General features: G+C 45.0%; 1 protein-coding gene across 1 annotated transcript; it reads left to right on the forward strand.

Annotated features, from left to right (window-relative positions):
• Positions 1-745: 745 nt before the first annotated feature.
• LOC144892504 (uncharacterized) lies at positions 746-3,862 on the forward strand. Its single transcript, XM_078779460.1, has 5 exons — positions 746-982; positions 1,113-1,285; positions 1,418-1,880; positions 2,116-2,730; positions 2,869-3,862. Exons 3-5 carry the CDS (start codon positions 1,833-1,835, stop codon positions 3,715-3,717), a joined length of 1,512 nt encoding a protein of 503 aa, XP_078635586.1. The 5' UTR covers positions 746-982; positions 1,113-1,285; positions 1,418-1,832; the 3' UTR covers positions 3,718-3,862.
• The last annotated feature ends 16,349 nt before the right edge of the window (positions 3,863-20,211 follow it).

Raw genomic sequence — 20,211 nt, forward strand, 5'->3', positions numbered from 1 at the left:
GTTTCTCACCCAGCCCACGTAAAATCTACCAACTCCTGCTGTTAACTCCCAAACATATTTTTTTATGTTATCCAATCACAGTGCAGAAATGACAGACTAGAGATCCAAATTAGTGCTGCTATAGCTGCCATTTTACATTTCCATCCATGTAACATGCGCGCTCGCGCGCTCGTATCAATTGGTAATGTCGCGAGCTCGTATCAATTGGTAACGTTGATGTTATTGAATACCTCAGTTGAAAGTTCAGTCTTCCATTCCATCTGTGTGTTGTTCTTGGTATTCATCCTCCAATCTAGCCAGGTAAGATGCTAACTATAATGTTACTCACACTCTTGACTTCAGTTTCTGCATGAAATCATAAACAGGCAGAATAACAGCTGAGCCAGCTAGCACCATGTTAGCTAACGTTAAAGCTAGCCTCATCTATGTACAGTATGTTCCTAATGTCGGTGTAACTTAAACTTTTGTTAATGCCAAACATGAGACATATCTGTTGACTTCTGTATATGAATTGAACCAGAAAGAGGCACGACAGCTGAGCTAGCTACAGTAACTTAGCACAATGTTTCATTGGCCTCGATAGCTAACGTTAGTGTGGAAGAATTTAGATGTTTTAGCTATTAGCACTTTTGATGCCACTAAACATGGTTTAGTCAGCTAAAAAGTACCCTAGTGTAGAACATGACTCTGACCCTGCTGTGCTTCTCAGAATGACCCAGTCTTGCAACCGAGAGCACCTCGATGAAGCCCTCAAAGACCCCTCAACTCTACTCCTCATCAAAAAGTACCATGCCTTTGAGGAAAAGGTGCGCAAGGGCCACCTGGGGAAGACAGCTGCCTTCTGGATGTCGTTCATTACCCACTGCCATCTTGTCTTCATGCTCCTCCACTCTGTGAAGACCAACAACCTCCAGCTGTTTCACAAGTGTAACGGAGAGATGGCAGATATCTTCTTCGCCTTTGACGGACACAACTACTCCAGGTTTGTGTAGCATACATGGTAAAATGTATAACCATCACTGAGTAGATTTTAATTGATACTTGGGTTCATGTATTATGAGAGGAGCTATTCCAATAAATGTCTACAGTATTTCCCTCTCTGTACTTTACAGATATCTGACTTGGCTGGAAGTCCACCTGACAAATCTGGAAAGCACGCACCCAGGGGCCAAGGACCTGCTTACTATGGGTGCAATCGCAGTGGCTCGCTCGATGATACCAGGGGCACTCAGTGCTGTCGACAAGACAATGGAAGAAACGTTCATGCGCTTTGCTAAATCATCAGGTACATCATTTTCTTTCAGTACATTATACATTTGAAACTGTAGAAACCAGCTTTATATGATGTAAACTGCTCTTACAAAACATTTCCCTTTTAATGATTGGGTTATGCAATTAAAATATGTTCACTTTTCAGGTGGCTTTGCTGGCCTGTACAGTCAGTTTGGGGCATACCAGAGATGGTGCCGAACAACCACAGCACGGGCACAGTTCTATGAAAAGACCCTTGAGATGGTGGATCTCATCGATGACCCAGACTGCCCAAGAGCAGGGAGACATCGTGAACTAGAGAAGGCAGAGATCAGAAAAGGCGAGGAGGCCGTTCAGCGAACCCTAACTACTATCAAGAACTTCACCAATCCGTTCACCATCATTGATAAGGACAAACTCTACTGCCTGGCCTCTGGTGCTCCCGTCCCCATGGATGTTGAGATGGATGTGTTACAAGCAGAAGCTGTGGGGAAGCTGCGAAAGCTGACTTCATCAGGCGCCTGGAAAGCGGAGAACCTGAGAGCTTCTTCAACCCAATCAAGAGAAAGAAACTCAAGACCATGGAGGCTAGTAACAAGAAGATCACACTAACATCCTCACAGGGCAAGGTAAGGATGTAATCCAATACCCAAGTGCTTTTGTATTTTATGTTGTATTTTTAAATGGCGTCCTGTACATGCTATATTGAGATACAAGATTGAACTCCAAATTTGTTTATTAAAGACAGTGCACATCAATGAACAATGTAAAGATTGTAAATATGCCAATTTATAGCACATGAATAATTTTCACCTGTAGTCCTTCCTGTAGTACATATCAACCAATCACCATTTATCATTCCAGGTCATCCAGTATCAGGAGCAAAGCAACCTTGCATTCCTGCTCCTTGTCAAGTCTCAGAGTCAAGATGAGCCATTAGACCTGGGAGAACTCATGAAGTACTGCCTGATGCCAGTGCCTCCTAGCCTTGGGACACCAGATGGGTTCTTCTGCAAAACCAACAAAGCCTCCATTCTGCACTACCTTTTAGAGGACACCACACCACAAGATCTGCAATACCCCAAGGATGCCCTGTTCATCCAGGATGGAATGGCGCTGCTGCATACCCTTGCCAACCTTCCCCCAACATGTGGTGAGATATGCTTGCAGGTGCTTGATCAGATGGTGGCCAAGCAGCACTTTCTGTTCTCCACTGACAGTTACCATCCTGAGTCAATCAAAGCGCAGGAAAGGCTGAGGCGGGGCAGCTCAGAGAAGATCATTCTGGCTGGACCAGCAACCAGGAAGCCATATGACTTCAAAATGTTCCTTGCAAATGACGACAACAAAAAGCAGATGTGCCAGCTTCTTCTGAAAGTGTGGAGTGGACAAGAGGCAGCTACCAGGCTGGAGAGAACAGAGATGGCTGTGCTGATCGTGGAGGGGAAGGCCCACCAACTTGCCTCAACGAATGGCAAGGTAAAATTGAAAGCCCTTCGTGAATGGCGATTCAATTTGTAATTTTTCCTGAAAAAAAGGTGATTACCTGTGATGTTTGTCTAGATCTGAAACTGGCAGTGACTGGTGATTGAAATGCGGTGCCTTTTTGTGTTTCAGGTCGAGGTACGTGAACTCCCCACGATCTACAGCAACCAGGAAGAGACTGATACCAGGGTGGTTCTGTACCTCCATCATGCTGCTACCATCGGATACAAGAACGCTGTAGTCAGAACACCGGACACAGACATCCTCCTGATCCTGCTCCACCATGCCCACAACATCAAGCTGACGGTGTACCTGGATACAGGGTCAGGGAAGCATCGCCAACTTGTCAACGTCTCTGAGCTGGCAGAATCCCTGGGAGAGGACTACTGTGCCACTCTCCTGGGGTACTATGTGTTCAGCGGAGAAGACTGCACCAGTGCCTTCAAAGGGAAGGGAAAAGTCGGGCCCTTGAAAAAGCTGGAGAAGAATCCCAGGTTTCACAGGGCATTCGGTGAACTGGGTGACAACTGGGATGCCAACCCTGAGGTGGAGAGGCAGTTAGAAAAATTCACCTGTGTGATGTACGGCCAGAGTCGCGAGTCATCAGTGGACATTGTCCGTGCCAAGCTGCTACGAAAAATGGTGGGAGAGGACAAGACCCTCACATCCAAGTCCAAGGTTGATCTGGCTCGCCTTCCTCCATGCCAGTCTGCCCTGAAGCCGCACATCCAGCGTGTGAACCACCGCGTAGCATTGTACAAAAGAGCCGATCAACCTATCATCGAAAAGCCAAAACCTTATGAGGAGCAAGGATGGATAAGGACTGATGAAGGACTGTTGAAACCAATGTGGTCCAGTGGTCCCATCCTACCAACCTCACTGGTGGATCTTCTGAACACAGGAGAGCACGAAGAGGAGGAGGAAGAGGAAGGAGAAGAAGAGTTTGACTCTGACGATTTCGATGAAAATGATGATGACTGACTCAGTGTAGAATCACTAATGCTAATGATGTTTATCTAAAACAAGCAAGAGAAGAGTGGTCACATTGAGTGCTAGGACTATTTTGACAGTTGTAATATTTAGAAAAATAAAACTTTGTGTTAACGTCTGTGTAGACGGACCTTAATATGAGTCTATTATTTCGTAAAACTGTGATTATTTTGTAAATAAAGCACTAATTAGCATACTAGTATACCATAGACACATGTAATCATGTTATGAATAGTTCTATCATGATCTATGCCCTTCAAAACATGGGTCTAGACACCTTCATTTTTCAATTATCTGCAATATTGGCTGAGATATGTCAAAAATCGTTTTTTTGATAATGGCAGCAGTAATTTGCATAAAAATGGTATGTGGGACATTTTTTCAGCATGGGGCCATAGCTAGTCATTTTCTACACATTTTTTCCAATCTAGAAACACTGATTAGAAGTATATCTCCGGGGGGTGCAGGGGGACCTAGTCTTCCTACTAGACTACTGTCTTTCCCTCGCGGTCTCTCTGTGCTGTCTTTCACTCGCGGTCCCCCTGTGCTGTCCTTCCCTTGCGGTCCCCCTGTGCTGTCGTTCCCTCGCGGTCCCCCTGTGCTGTCTTTCCCTCGCCGTCCCCCTGTGCTGTCTTTCCCTCGCGGTCCCCCTGTGCTGTCTTTCCCTTGCGGTCCCTCTGTGCTGTCTTTCTCTCGCTGTCCCACTGTGCTGTCTTTCCCTCGCGGTCCCCCTGTGCAGTCTTTCCCTCGCGGTCCCTCTGTGCTGTCTTTCCCTCGCGGTCCCTCTGTGCTGTCTTTCCCTCGCGGTCCCTCTGTGCTGTCTTTCCCTCGCGGTCCCACTGTGCTGTCTTTCCCTCACGGTCCCACTGTGCTGTCTTTCCCTCGTGGTCCCACTGTACTGTCTTTCCCTCGCGGTCCTACTGTACTGTCTTTCCCTCACGGTCCCTCTGTGCTGTCTTTCCCTCGCGGTCCCTCTGTGCTGTCTTTCCCTCGCGGTCCCACTGTACTGTCTTTCCCTCACGGTCCCTCTGTGCTGTCTTTCCCTCGCGGTCCCTCTGTGCTGTCTTTCCCTCGTGGTCCCTCTGTGCTGTCTTTCCCTCGCGGTCCCTCTGTGCTGTCTTTCCCTCGCGGTCCCTCTATGCTGTCTTTCCCTCGCGGTCCCTCTGTGCTGTCTTTCCCTCGCGGTCCCCTGTGCTGTCTTTCCCTCGCGGTCCCCCTGTGCTGTCTTTCCCTCGCGGTCCCCCTGTGCTGTCTTTCCCTCGCGGTCCCCCTGTGCTGTCTTTCCCTCGCGGTCCCCCTGTGCTGTCTTTCCCTCATGGTCCCCCTGTGCTGTCTTTCCCTCGCGGTCCCCCTGTGCTGTCTTTCCCTCACGGTCCCCCTGTGCTGTCCTTCCCTCGCGATCCCCCTGTGCTGTTCCTTCCCTCGTGGTCCCCCTGTGCTGTCTTTCCCTCGCGGTCCCTCTGTGCTGTCTTTCCCTCGCGGTCCCTCTGTGCTGTCTTTCCCTCGCAGTCCCTCTGTGCTGTCTTTCCCTCGCGGCCCCTCTGTGCTGTCTTTCCCTCGTGGTCCCTCTGTGCTGTCTTTCCTTCGCTGCCCCCCTGTGCTGTCTTTCCCTCGTGGTCCCCCTGTGCTGTCTTTCCCTCGTGGACCCCCTGTGCTGTCTTTCCCTCGCGGTCCCCCTGTGCTGTCTTTCCCTCGTGATCCCCCTGTACTGTCTTTCCCTCGCGGTTGTCAGCTCTTTCACGAGCCTCGATTCAGTATTTTTAAAAATAAAAAATAAAAACCACTCCACGATGACAGGGACACTGGAGTGGTCTGTTTGATTCACTCTTTATTGTGCAGTGATGAAATATTCATAGATAGGACAGATCATCAAAATGCATGCACTTAAGCACATATAAGGATGCATTAGCCAATCAGCTATGAGCACTCATTCCAGAGTATGTACACTTGGCCCTCACGTTAAGACGTCATAGTTGCATTCTCGAAAAATGTAACTTTAAGCGAAACAACATTAAGCAAATCACATTTTTCTATCTATATAATAATGTATATATTCTCCACCAGTCTCTCTTTGTCTGTCCATTCAGAGCGGGGCTTCAAAATCAAATCGCCACCATTTTGTTTAATCCATATACATTCTCAGCTTCATAATTTTCTCATGCCTCATAACATGAAGCATGGAAAGTTGTCTGCGTTGGTGCTGCGGTTACGTGAGTGGGTCTATGTGTGGATATTTGTATAGACGAGTGTATCCTGAGAAGAATAACGTAAGTGACGGGTTTGTGGGGTCTCGGGTTTTGATTTTATAAATGTTCAAAATTTGGCGTGGTTTGAGGCCTCAACACCGCGTAGGTCACCAAGGTTTTTCACAAATAAATGGGTCTAAATTAATTTTAAAGCATATTATGCATTTCATTACATTCCTGACATTGAAAGCTCTTACACTTCATAAAGAACTAGAACGGCACTCGGTAGAGCACATACCTTTGGCAGGCTGAACAGGAGGGTGGTCCAAAAAAAACAAAACGAAGTTAGTCGAATCGTTTCTCCTCTTATGTTATTTTTGTACACAAGTGTCAATTTACTTCTTTGAGAAATTTGAGCTTGATTTGTGAATATTTAGAGCTCATCCCATCTTACTATAATCACCAGATGTCCGTCCGTCCGTCCATTCCCAGGTACCGCAAAAACGGCTGAACCGATCGCAACGAAATTTGGGCTGGGTAATCCTGGGACCCGCTGGAGTAAAATCTATATATATAAAACACAGTTTGTGTGTGTGTGTGTAATGTTACCGATAGACTCCTAAACGGAGAGGCTCACGTGCTTGATATTTGGCATAGACATGGCCATTGAGCCTGGGAAGAACATGGCCGACCTAAAAAAAAAAATTTCATAATATTTTTTTACCATATGTTTACCTCAGCGCATTTCAGCGAGGAATATTATGCACGGAATCTGAGGCGGTGGCAGAGCAGCGCGCTGATTCGCTCAGAGCGATCACGTGATGTTCCTTGCCGCCATAAACTCAGTTACGCGTTCGCATGTATTTCAGAGCGAAAAGCGATTGCGTTTTTTCACATTTCAGCGAGGAACATTGCCATTCACACCACATAGGTTTTTTTTTCTTTCATCTTTACGAGATCCAAATTTTTTATTCATATTTACCTCAGCGCATTTCAGCGAGGAATATTATACACGGAATCTGAGCAGGTGGCAGAGCAGCGCGCTGATTCGCTCAGAGCGATCACGTGATGTTCCTTGCCGCCATAAACTCACAGTTATGCGTTCGCACGTAATTCACACGTTCAAAACAAACGAGATCCGCGAAGCGAGTTGGTCGAGTCGTGCTAACCAAGATGGCGACACGGCGGCTTCACTTTTCACGGAGTATGAGCGTTCTATATATTTTCAATTCAGTGCGCCCGACTCGCGCACGTACTTGATTTGTGGCATGGACATGACCATTGGGCCTTCACGGTGTAATTTGTGCGAGGCTTTTGTCCGAGTGAGCTTGGTTCGAGAGGGCGAATGTACGGGTTGGGAATGTACGGGTCTCCCTTCCCCCGCCCGGCAACGCCGGTACTGGAGGGCGTCACAGCATCGGTGAGTCTCCAAAAGCCGCTTTGTGCTGTTGCGAAGATGCAGGACGATGTCGCGATTGTTGTGCTGCTCTCCGACCATGAGAACTGCAACGTCATTGTTGACTGGCCCTCCCCTTCCCTCCCCCTCCCCCTCCCTTCCTCCTCCACCCTACCCCCTCCCCCTCCCTTTCCCCCCTCCCCCCCTTTTCCCCCTCCCCCTCCATTTTCCCCCTCCCCCCTAACCCCTTCCCCCTCCCCTTCCCCCCTCCCCTTCCCACTCCCTCCCTCTCCCCCCTCCCCTTCCCCCTCCCCCTCCCACCCTCCCCTTCCCCAAATCAGAGGAACCAAAAGACCCTTAAACCTAAAAGACCCTGAAGACACCGAAAATCCAAAAAGACCCCAAAGACCCATAACACCATGATGAACCAAAAGACCTGGAAAACCCAAAATACCCTGAAGACCCAAAATACCCCAAATACCCTTAAAGACCCTTAAATACCCTGAATAACCAAAATGCTCCAAAGATCCTTAAAGACTCAGAGGAACCAAAAGACCAAACAACAACAACATGCATTTTAAGGCCATTTTCCCTGCTAGAGCGGGGGTTAGCCTTGCGGTCCCCATGACAATCTTCTCCATTTTGCCCTATTTTCTGCATCTCTCCTTGTTAACCCCCTTGCCCGCATTTCTTCTTCCACCATCTTTAGCCAAGTCTTTCTCGGTCTTCCCCGTCCTCTACTTCCTTCTACATCAATTTCCATCACTCTTCTCAACCAGTCACGTTCATCCTTCCTCAACACATGACCAAACCATCTCAGCCTGTTCCTCTTCACAGCATCAACCAAACCATCAATCAAAAGGGGAAGGGGGAAAATGGAGGGGGAGGGAGAGGGGAGAAGGAGAGGGGGTAGGGTGGAGGAGGAAGGGAGGGGGAGGGGAGGATGGTGGGGGGAAGGGGAGGGCCAGTCAACAATGACATTGCAGTTCTCATGGTCGGAGAGCAGCACAACAATCGCGACATCGTCCTGCATCTTCGCAACAGCACAAAGCGGGTTTCGGAGACTCACCGATGCTGTGACGCCCTCCAGTACCGGCGTTGCCGGGCGGGGGAAGGGAGAACCATACATTCCCAACCCGTACACAGGAACCAAAAGACCCTTAAACCTAAAAGACCCTGAAGACACCGAAGACCCAAAAGACCCTGAAGACTCCAAAGACACCAAAGACCAAAAATACCCCAAAGACCCAAAATATCCTTAAAGGCCCAGAGGATCCAAACGACTCTGAAGACACAAATGGCCCTGAAGACCCAAAACACAAGGAAGACCCAAAATACCCTGAAGACCCAAAATACCCTGAAGACCCAAAAGACACCAAAATGGTCAAAGATGCCTATCCCTCTGAAATGACTTGTTAATTAGCTCAGGGATTATGTTAATTAATTCCTTGTATGTTGTTCCCTCTGTAAATTATCCCTATGTCCCTTATGGCACCGCATTAGACACTAGTTAAAATCGCCCATTACCTTCACTAATTAATAGTAAAACCACCGGAAGCCAGGACATTGAGCAGTGCCGCTAATGACATTGACTTTGGAAGCACACAGGATGGGCAGGCTGAGGCCATGCCCCAAGGAGTCGTGATTTGTCAGGGTTTTCATTGACAGGAGGACTGGTAAGAAGCAACTCACTGATTGGCGAAGAGGATGGATGACGTCAGAGCCCTAACGATAAAGGAACGTGCGGGCAGATATTTTCTCTCTCTGCTTCTGGTCTTGATCAGTCACAGGCAGTCGGCATTTATCTCTCTTGATTCTGGATGCGATAGTGGACAGTCATGTGTCGACGTTCCTTCTTGCTCTGGCTCTTCTCGTTATGGACATTAATGCGAATGGTTGTGCTTGAACCGCGGGCTCAAGGAAGCGATCGGACCGGCCGTGTTCGGAGACACCACTGGTAGACGTGCCGAGGCAGAGCCACGGACCAAGGGCTGCAGTTTCCCACTAAAGACGATGAAGACAGGCACGTCTGGAGGAGCCCCCTGCACGCGGCCCGTACAATTCACGTGGAAGGCCTGTTGTGCGCCAGCGGGCGCGGCCTAGTGAACGAGGGCGTACTGAGGCCTAGCAGCGTGGGAGCGAGTGGATTTCCCACCAACACCAGAGCCACGTCGAGACTGTGAGCCGGTGGCTTGGACGATTTTTATGACCTGTGACGAGACCCCACCAGCGATCAGAGCTAAGTGCACTAAATAACCACACATCTTTATTTTATCCAATGTTATTTTATCCTTCGTCTGTGTTTGTGTCTGTTTGTGGGGATGTCCCGTTTAGGAATTTAGCTTATCGTGCGTTTCTTTGTTACAGGCATTTCTTTTAATAAACCTGTTTATTTTCGTAAATTTTAAATCCGTTTTCGTTTGAGTTTATTTATTGCAGGGTTTGGAGACTGCCGGTGGGATCTGTGCAGGTAAGTGCTCTTCAGCATCCTCCTCCTCCCTGTCTCCCCCACCACCACTCCCCCCACCCCTGCGTTTATTGACCACCACCTATTGAACTGAATGCTTCGGAGTAACAGCTTGTTTGGCTATCCGTTCCTTGGAGAGATTTTAATCGCAAGGAACGTGACAATACGCTCGTTTGTCCATCTGTATGTAACATTCTCTTACACCCATTGGTTGGACAGCTGGCCTGACTCTACCCACAATTTCAACCTGAAAGAAATCATACAGCCGCCATGTTGGTGCTTAATGCTATGCGAAGTCAAACACATCTTCGGAGCTGTCATATTCACAATCGCCATGCCGTCCCTATAAATTTGGTGGTGGTATGTGCTCCACCGAGCTCTACCGAGTGCCATTCTAGTTTACCATTTGAGCTTTTCTCATCAAACGCTCAACAAACCTTTATTATAGAATATGGAGAAGACTAATGAATACGTTTGACAATTTTTTTTAGCTGTTGTTTTTTCTAGCAAGTTTAGTTTAAGTATAAAGTGGATATGGACAGGCTTTGCATTTTCGGATGCTTTCTAGTTGGGCTGGCAAAGCAATGGTTAAATTGATGTTTGCGGCAGTGTGGGGCCTGCTTGCTTGCTTGGGCTTAGCGCTGCTCCGTGAATGTCACATTGACGACTTGCACTCTAATTCTTGTGTGTTTTGTGCAAGTTTTATTTACAGCATTCGGTATAGTTATCTCTGTTTAGTATGTATTTTCATGGAAAAAAAACCCCAATTAATCAGACAGACAGAGACTGATGCACACCACACAAACAAACTTAATTAAGAAACGATGTTGTAAAGAAAATGCAAAAAGAAAAAGACTTCAATTCATTAAACTGAAAGTGTTTATGAAGGAAACGAATGCTCTGAACAATAAGGACACAGATTTAATTGGTGTTGAATATTAGGGTTTGGCTTGGGTTCAATAGGTTAACTTTACCTGCATCTATCTATATCTACTGCAGAGCATGAACTTGGACAAGAAAAAAAAGATCTCGTTCCTGAGTTATTATTGCTAAGAATCAAGTGCACTAGAAGGGTCATTCATCACAGGTGCAAATATGACGGAATTTTAACCACCACAGCCCCCCATTTCCATGCTCGTTTACCTGTATGTGACATAGATGCCACCTTTCCTTACTCTTGTCCTTCCCCCCCAAAATTCTCCCCTCTCCTCCCACAAATTCCTACTAACGATTCTCCCTCCAATTATCCTCTATTCTCTTCCTATTTAATCAATTTTCATTTTGTCATTTTCACCTTCACCTTATTCGGGAGTAAGTAATAAATTATTCCGGTACTTGTTCCATCCGGAAGTTCAAAACGTTTAAAGTACAAGGGGCATCATAATGATACTGTGTAAGAATTGCAGGCAGTTCAAGGGGCATCATAATGTTAAGTAAACATGGATTTTACTGCAAGTATACTTTAGATAATTAATTTTTGGAATTAAAAGCTTTTGTTGCTGATTATTCAATTGACAAAAAGTTTCTTTCAAGTTACAACTGCAAAAAATAACGTTTGAGAATACGACAACTATAATAAGCATTCTGAGTATTGCGCTGCAATACATGTCCCCTACCAAAGTTCAAAGTGCCATAACTTTGTCAAAAATGATCGAATATGCAAATTTATGCACGGTTGATGCTGGTTTTCAAACTTGATCTGAGGTATGCTGAGACACATATGTGTGTCACGCCTCGCCTCGTTGATAAGCCCGCAAGGTTGCTCCGTGGAGCGGCCTGCACGTATTGCACTGTGTGAATTATATAATTACCAACTCACGGTCTGAGGTCACTCGGCTAAAAATTATCCGATTTGCACCAAATAAAGTTCATGAATGGTTGCACAGACCACTACTTCTCACTAAAAGTGGAAACAGAATGTGAATTGGAGTTAAAACAAGGAATATTAACAGCTTTGACTTACCGCACTCCAAATTATAGTCCGGAAAACTGTTGGGGAAATTACCAAAGTTCAAAGTGCCATAACTTTTTCAAAAATGATCGAAACGTCGTGAAGCTCGAACTTGATCTGTAACTTATCATGAGGAAACCATGTGCCAAGTTTGAAATCATTAGCATTAAGCGTTTAGAAAAACAGTCCGGAAAGCTGTTCTTTGCGTGACGGACTGACATTCTGACGGACGGACGGACAGACTGACAGACTGACAGACGGAGGGACGGCGTGCAAACCCAAAGTCCCCTCCGATGTACACCGATAGGGGACTAATAACTAGAACGGTACTCGGTAGAGAGCGTACCTCCGCCACACTGAACAGTTTACGTTTTGTATCCCACTGATAGGCCGGATCTGGATCCGGAACTGAAACAAAGTTTAATCGGCTTGTTCTTGTCATCTAATCCACTCATCCACCAAGTTTTTTCATAACTCGTCCACAACTTTTTGAGATATCATGCTATATGTTGGTTTTAGAGAATCACTTAAAAAGTCTCTGATCCGGATCCGGATTGGAATCTTCACCAAATTGAAAACCAATTCTTCCTTGACATGGACCCAACCTGTCCACCAAGTTTCGCTCGATTCTGTCGACAACTTTTTGAGATATTGTGATATATATCGTTTTTTGCCCCATCTTTCAATGGTGAAGAGACACTTAAAAATTATTGGATGCAAATCAAGAAATTCACCAAAATCTAATCGATTCTTCCTTGTCACACACACAATCTGTCCACCATGTTTCGTCCAAATCCATCCATAACTTTTTGAGATATTCTGCTATGTATCGTTTTTTGGCCCTATCTCCCAATAGTGAAGAATCACTTAAAAATTAAATAATTCTAATATCCGAACCCATATTCAGATCTTCACTAAAATTGGATCAAATCATCCTGGTCAGACTCCCAACCTCTCCACCGAATTTCGTCCTACTCCATTCACAACCTTTTGAGATATCCTGTTCACAAACACAAACAGACAGACAGGGTTGAAAAGTTAGCCTCCATCCACCTTCGGTAGCGGAGGTGAATATGTGAACTGAGAGCAAAACTCATGTATTACATCACTTGCATGGTCCGCATGTTTGTTCATTACTGTTTGTGATGAAAATGCCACCTTTAAATAACTCATGTAGACCTATCAGTTCTTTCATTTTAGCAATATGATGTGTAGGATCATTTACTACACTTATACTTGATTGTAACTCGCTTTTTATTGCATGAAGTGAGGGACCAAAAGCAAAGTCTGGTAGAACAGGAGGTGCAATGCACATGCAAATCTTGCATTCCGCATAATGACATCGTAATCCGCACTTCCTATGTCACGAACAGCACGTTATAGCATCAATTTCCACCCCCGACCTGTTCAAGGACCACGGAGACTCAACCGTTTATCAAAGACCTTTCTGAACAGGAGGAAACTTGATACTTGTACATCAATCTTTTTGCCTTTGATATAAGAGCGCGTCCTCATCATCCATTACGGTGGCAGGGTGGCCATGCATACCTTGGAAACAAAATTCGCTATTGATTCGACTGGGACGCCAGCTCGTGCCTCGCTTGCTGCAGCGCTCATCTGCCCCCTCGCCCTTGATAACTCTCATTCTTTGCTTCAACAAATGTCAGCAGGGCCTCGTGTTGAAAGAGATGGAAGACCTTTCTATCTGTGATTGATATTCCCAGCAACGATGACCATTTCCGTTCATTTATTGAAAATATAACCACAAATCTTAGTTGATTGTTTTTTGTCAGGAGCGCAATGAGTAGAGAATGGGGGAGGGGGGAAGGGAGTACGATCCAAAGAGCCCAGGCCTCCACCTTGATCATATGGAATAAGATGCAATGTCTTGAAATAGACCTCCTGCCACATACTCTTTTTAATTTATAGTTATTTGGTTATTTCAGACCAAATAAATGACCCGCTCCCATCCCTCCCCCTCCCCCCCCCCCACCCCCCCGGCCACCTTTAGAACATTTCTGGATCTGTCACTGATGTGTGCGTGTACGTATGTGTATAAAACATATATATATTGTTACGGTACGCGGTTAAAGATGGTATGTTTGCCGAGCGGAGGCTCCGCGACCGAACAGTTATTCCCCTAACTAAAACCCGATTTACCCCAAATTTTGGCCGGATCGCGCCACCGCTATTCAATCGGGAAAACTCTAAAGCGACCGAATGCAAAGAGGAAGAAGACGTACAGAAGAGTAACTGGGTTTATTATTTACACATATAAGCAAGAAGAAAGCAGTCACGTTTATTTACACTTACAGGGACATGAGACGCAGGTGACACAGTGAAATCTTTAGCTTATACAGACTTATTGTTACTACCCAGGACAGCACGAACAAAACAAACTCACGTACGCAAATGGATGGAAATTGCAGGCAGGAATGACAGGAGGTGGGTGGCTGGAGGAAGGCACGGAGCTGGCTGGAGTTTGATCCCGCACGGGACGTCGGGCTGGACCTCGACGGCCGCCGATGCCACCGATCCTGTCGTGTGCGCGGGGTAGCGGGTCGGAGCTGCTTGGTGGAGCCAAGCCAACGCTGCTGGTGGGGGTCTGGCGTGACGGGTTCTCTCTCCCTCTCTCACTAACTCCAGGACTCTTTCTCTCTTGCTTAGTCCAACTCTTCCTCACCACCGACAACTCAACGCCACCCCTCCACTCTACGCAAACACTGACCACCACTGACGACCAACCCAGCTCTGACCCAAAAAACCACACACTCCGCTCTTGTCGTAGCTCATCCCGTAAAAGATCATCTGCCTTTTCAACTGCCTCGGGAACGCCCCGCCGGCGGGTTATATAGGCCCCGCCCCTCAACCTTTGCGAACCTCCCCCAAACGCTCTTCCTCCGCCCTCTCTAGCCAAACCCCTCGCTCATGGTTGGTCGAGTGGGGCTGGCTCACTCCTCCCCTCTATGACGAGGTGGAGACACGCCTTTCTTCTCCGACCCTGCCTCGTGGTCAATGGCGGCAATTGTTGGTTGGCAATGCGAATGGCAATTGACGAAAAGGGGGAATGGAGGTTTTTGGGAATGGGAATGAAGGGAATCTATCTTTTTCACTTGGTGCAATGGAGTATTTAAGTTAATGGGAGACACAGCCTTACTCTAAGACACATAATAAGATATAAGCTACTGAACAAGGGTATTCTATGATTAGCTGACGTGTATGCTTTTGGACTAATTACCGAGACGCCCTTTTTACCTTTATACAACTCTGCAGGAGGGGCCATATCCAACAATGTTCATCACCATCTCCAATATAATACAACACAATCAAAAAAATGCAATCCTCATATCCGCAACAATATATATATATCTATATATATATATATATATATATATATATATATATATATATATATATATATATATATATATATATATATATATATACATACATACATACACACACATGTGTATATTAAAGGAAAGGGGCACACTGGCACAATAGATGTGACATAACAATGACGTCATGCACATAATTTATGCCCGCAAACCTGCCACCTCCAAACTAGGATAGTGTCCATGTGGCACTTCGGTCTTTGAAGAATGGAATGAATGCCTTTATGGTCACTAATGAATGCAAGCAGAGCCGCCGATCCAGAATTCACCCTCATTATGGACTCGCCAGGACGACATACCCTCGTTATGTTATATTTATATGTCTTCTACCGACTCCTCTCTGGCCTTTCCCCCCCCCGACACCCCCACCTCTCTCTGGGCTCTGTCCCCCAAATATTCCTACAGGTCGCACAAGATCTGCCTGCAACCCTCTTATGGTTAAACTGCCAAAATCAAGACTCTCTGCTCACCTTCACTCCTTCATTCCTCTTTTCTCCCGCCTCTGGAACAAACTCCCTCACTCTCTTCAATCCCACTCCTCCCTCCAGGTCTTTAAAACGGCTGTTCACCACCATCTCTTATCTTCCCCAATCCAAAACCTTGATCTTTTCTACCCCCGCTAATTTCACCTCATTAAGCATATTCAAAAAGAGTGTTATAACACACCCAAACTTCCTCGGCCTTGTGACTGATTAATTAAGTACACAGGCATTTCTGACTTCATTTGTAGAGCCCTCGCCAAGCGGCTTAAGCACTCCAGAAAGCACTCCAACAAAATGGGTGATAAGGAACGGCTGGCTTGGCAAGTGATAGGAAGCTGATTGCTTCTGATTGAAATGGCCGAAGAATTTTAAAAACAGATAGATTTCAAGCAGCAAATCATGTGGAAACCACTGAGCGCAGACAAATAAAAAAAAATGGTGTTATAACACCCAAACTTCCCCGGCCTTGTGACTAAAAACAAAAAGGGAGCTCTGTGTACTGTAACACCATGGCTTGCAAAAGGAGCCTTAATAGCATTCACCAATCGGTAGATATGGTAAATTTTATCAGATTTCACTCCAGATTTGGACATTATTTAGTCTAGAGCATCCAATCCTCATATCCGAATCCAGATTTTGATTATAGCCGGCGAAACCAGTGTTGTCAATAAACGCGTACGTATTATGTCGAAAACCAGATTATGCCTTGGCTTGAGAATTCCGAAGCTCAATGGAGGCCGCCATCTTGCGAATGCGGAAGTGTGCATAACAAATTGAAAAACGTTCAATAGGAGTTTCTTTCACCCATCTTTGTTTGATTCACAATCTAATGCACCTCTAATTTGTAATTAAAATACGTTAAGACCAACCTCGTTATCTTCAACGAAAATCGTCACCAAACACCGGAACCAATGAGATTCGAGCATTTGAAAAATATTTTTAAAAAGCTTATTACGCGTTTCGGAGGGTGAAAACGGCGTCAAATATTCTAAAATTGACGAAGAATTATTTTTTAGAAATCTCGCGGCCGTAGGGCATAGTTTTTCACGGCCGGAAATATCCAAAGTTGAGAAGGAATTCACTGAATTAATCAAGAAGTAAATTTTATCAATTTTAATCTCATCCAGAATGCAAATGGTACCTACTACACCTACTACACCTATTACACCTACTACACCTACTACACCGACGGTACCTACTACACCTACCTACTACCAACTACCTAACCGACTGATGCCATAGTGATGAGTAAAATAGTGGCAAGAGGCTTTGGCTTCGCCGGCTCATTGCGGCTTTGCAGTCGGGTACTAGTAGCCGGCGAAGCCGGTGTTGGAATGAACGCGTACGTATTATGTTGAAAAACCAGATTTTTCTGGATCCTTTGAGAATTCCAAGCTTTGACGCACCAAATCACTCAATCGAGGCCGCCATCTTGCGGATGCGGAAGTATGCATAAAAAAAATGAGAAAAAGTTAAATAGGAGTTTGTTTCACCCGTCTTTGTTTGATTCACAATCTTATGCACCTCTAATTTGTAATTAAAATACTTTAAGACCAACCTCGTTCCCCGGGCCCGCATGGGCCCTGGTTGTCTTCAACGAAAATCATCACCAAACACCGGAACCAATGAGATTCGAGCATTTGAAAAAATATTTCAAAAACCAAATCACTCAATGGAGGCCGCCATCTTGCGGATGCGGAAGTATGCATAAAAAATTGAGAAAAAGTTCAATAGGAGTTTGTTTCACCCGTCTTTTTTTGATTCACAATCTTATGCACCTCGAATTTGTAATTAAAAGACTTTAAGACCAACCTCGTTCCCCGGGCCCTGGTTATCTTCGACGAAAATAGTCACCAAACACCGGAACCAATGAGATTCGAGCATTTGAAAACATATTTCAAAAAAGCTTATTACCGCGTTTCGGAGGCTGAAAACGGCGTCAAATATTCTAAAATTGACGAATAATTATTTTTTAGAAATCTCGCGGCCGTAGAGAATAGTTTTTCACGGCCAGAAATATCCCAGGTTGAGACGGAATTCACCGAATTAATCAAGAAGTAAATTTTATAAATTTTAATCTCATCCAGAATGCAAATGGTGTCATTTTGAACTAGGTACGGTACCTACTACACCTACCTACTACCAACTACCTAACCTACTGATGCCATAGTGATGGGTAAAATAGTGGCAAGAGGCTTTGGCTTCGCCAGCTCATTGCGGCTTTACAGTCGGGTACTAGTATGCTTCAATTATGTAATGATAATCGATTGTGTTTCCAAGGCAAGGCAAGTTTGAGTCGGCTGAAACAAAATGGAGACTTGAGAACACAGCGAGGTGCAGTGGGCTGATTAAGATGGCGGGCCGCCATATTGGTAAGCCACCACATCGGGTTTTTTCTTCTTCTTATGAGCACCTCGTTAATCATCTTCAAAAAGGGTGTTATAACTTATAACACACCCAAACACCCAGTTTTCATCCTTGCAATCTGTTGTAGGTCGAGGTGTATGCATGCAAAGTTTGGGGCCGCTAGGTTTCATGGCTTTGGAGTTATGGAGGAGACAGGCAGATGGACAGATGGACAGACGGACGGACACTGCCTTTTATTATTATAGATATTATTTATTTGTAATTTATTTGTAATCTAAAAAGGTCCAAGTTGCCTAAAGCTCTAAATGGTCAAGGGTCAAAGCTGTCTAATCTGTCTGAAGGGTGGAAGGTGCCTAAATGGTGTTAAGGTTAAAGGGTCAAAAGGGACTTAAAGGATGTAAAGGTCTAAAGATTATTGGGGTCTAAAGGGAATAAAAGGTCTAAAGGTTGAATGGATCTAAAGGTGTCTAAAGTATTGAAAGGGTCTTAAAGGTCAAAGGGGTCTTAAGAGTCTTGGGTATCTTAAACATATTGGGGTCAAATGGGTCTAAAAGGTCTTCGGGGACTTTTGAGTCTTCCGGGACTTCGGGGTCTTTAATGGACTTTGCGGTATTTTGGGTTTTCGGGCCATTTAAGGGTCTTTTAGGTCCTTGGGATATTTTGGTGTAAAGGGTCTCCGAGGTATGTTATGTAATAACATTAATATTATGCTCCTAGCAAAGGTACCTGGCATTGCTGGTGAAACACAGAGACGCTTCATACTTTTTCTTGAATGAATAGTGCTGCTGCGAAACACACAATATTGATTTCCTCAAAGGTGGATGATATTGAAATCATTTTTCGAATTTAATGGTTGGTTCGTCTCACTAAGATTTTTGCTATTTTGTTGGCTGACTGTTCTTCCAGTCTATGCTGCTCTTCATCATCTTCACCCTACTCACTCCTCTCCCTCATTCTGCTGATCTCGTGTGTGTGTGTGTGTGTGTGTGTGTATATATATATATATATGTATGTACGTATATATGTATGTATGTATGGGTGGGTGGTGGTGTGTAGCGAAGTGTTACCTTACCATATACACAAGGCCAATACATTTTCGAAGCAGACGTATTTTATCAGACATTCCTCGCACAGGCACGTTTCGCTTTGACCTTGTCGGGTACAGGATAGCACAGCAGACCTTTTGAAACTGCCTCAAGGTTCATCTGTAAAAAAAAAAAATGCCTCGTCGAAACTTCATCCTGTGATATGTTATAAAGTATATGTTATATAGCTTTTCAAAGTCGACATCGACTGCTCTAGTTTGATTGCACTTGTGTTGATCCGGAGAAGTTTCCTGAAAGATTGATTGCAACTCATAGCTAACGGTAATTTACGAACAAAGCACGCCTGCGTGTTCACATCACTCGATAGTCTTCGTGCGGACTGTGCAGCTTCAATACGAAGTGTACTACTTCTGTTGGAGTCAAACTGAAAGCGACAATAACTCCTAATATATTTTCGTTGATCTGTCACTCAAGTGACAGCTTATAACCTTTTGTTCCAAATGTGGAGCTGATAAGAGTTGTAGTTTATCTTGGTGTTATCAATTACAATTTTCAATTCCCCTACCGGGTGCAAACGATTTACAAATTAACAAATGGTACACTTAAATGTTCCTCTTTTCCTTCGCCATTACTCTTTTTTTAACCACTCACTTTTGTTATCGCGATTCCACTATAAGCTGTCGTCCTGGTGTTTCACAGGCAAGGAGATACATCAATATGTATGCCATCTCTTGGATGGCCATTAAGCTGTGCGTCTCATCTGCCAGCATTAGTTGGTGTACATTAAAGATCCGACGGTGTCCTTCGCGAAGAGTGGGTGAGTTAATCCTTCAATAACACATACAAAAAAGCAAAATTAATTTCCTTTATCTGTTGTGGGAAAATCACCAACAATGCATGACCAACTAGAACGGCACTCGGAAGAGCACATACCTCTCTCTGCCAGGTTAAACACTTTTTTCTTTTTTTTTTATCCCACCGATTGGACAGATCTGCATCCGGACCTTAACCAAAATCGAATCGGCTTGTTCTTGTCACCAATCCAACTATCCACCAAGCTTTGTCATAATCCGTACACATATTTTTAGAGATATGCAATACTGTATATCGGTTTTGGCCATATCTCTCAATGGAGAGAAATCACCGAAAAAATTATATTATCCGGATCCGGATCTTCACTAAAATCTAATCAATT

This window comes from Myxine glutinosa, chromosome 6, assembly GCF_964187855.1.
Source record: "Myxine glutinosa chromosome 6, kmMyxGlut1.1, whole genome shotgun sequence".
In the NCBI taxonomy this organism is placed as follows: Eukaryota; Metazoa; Chordata; class Myxini; order Myxiniformes; family Myxinidae; genus Myxine; species Myxine glutinosa.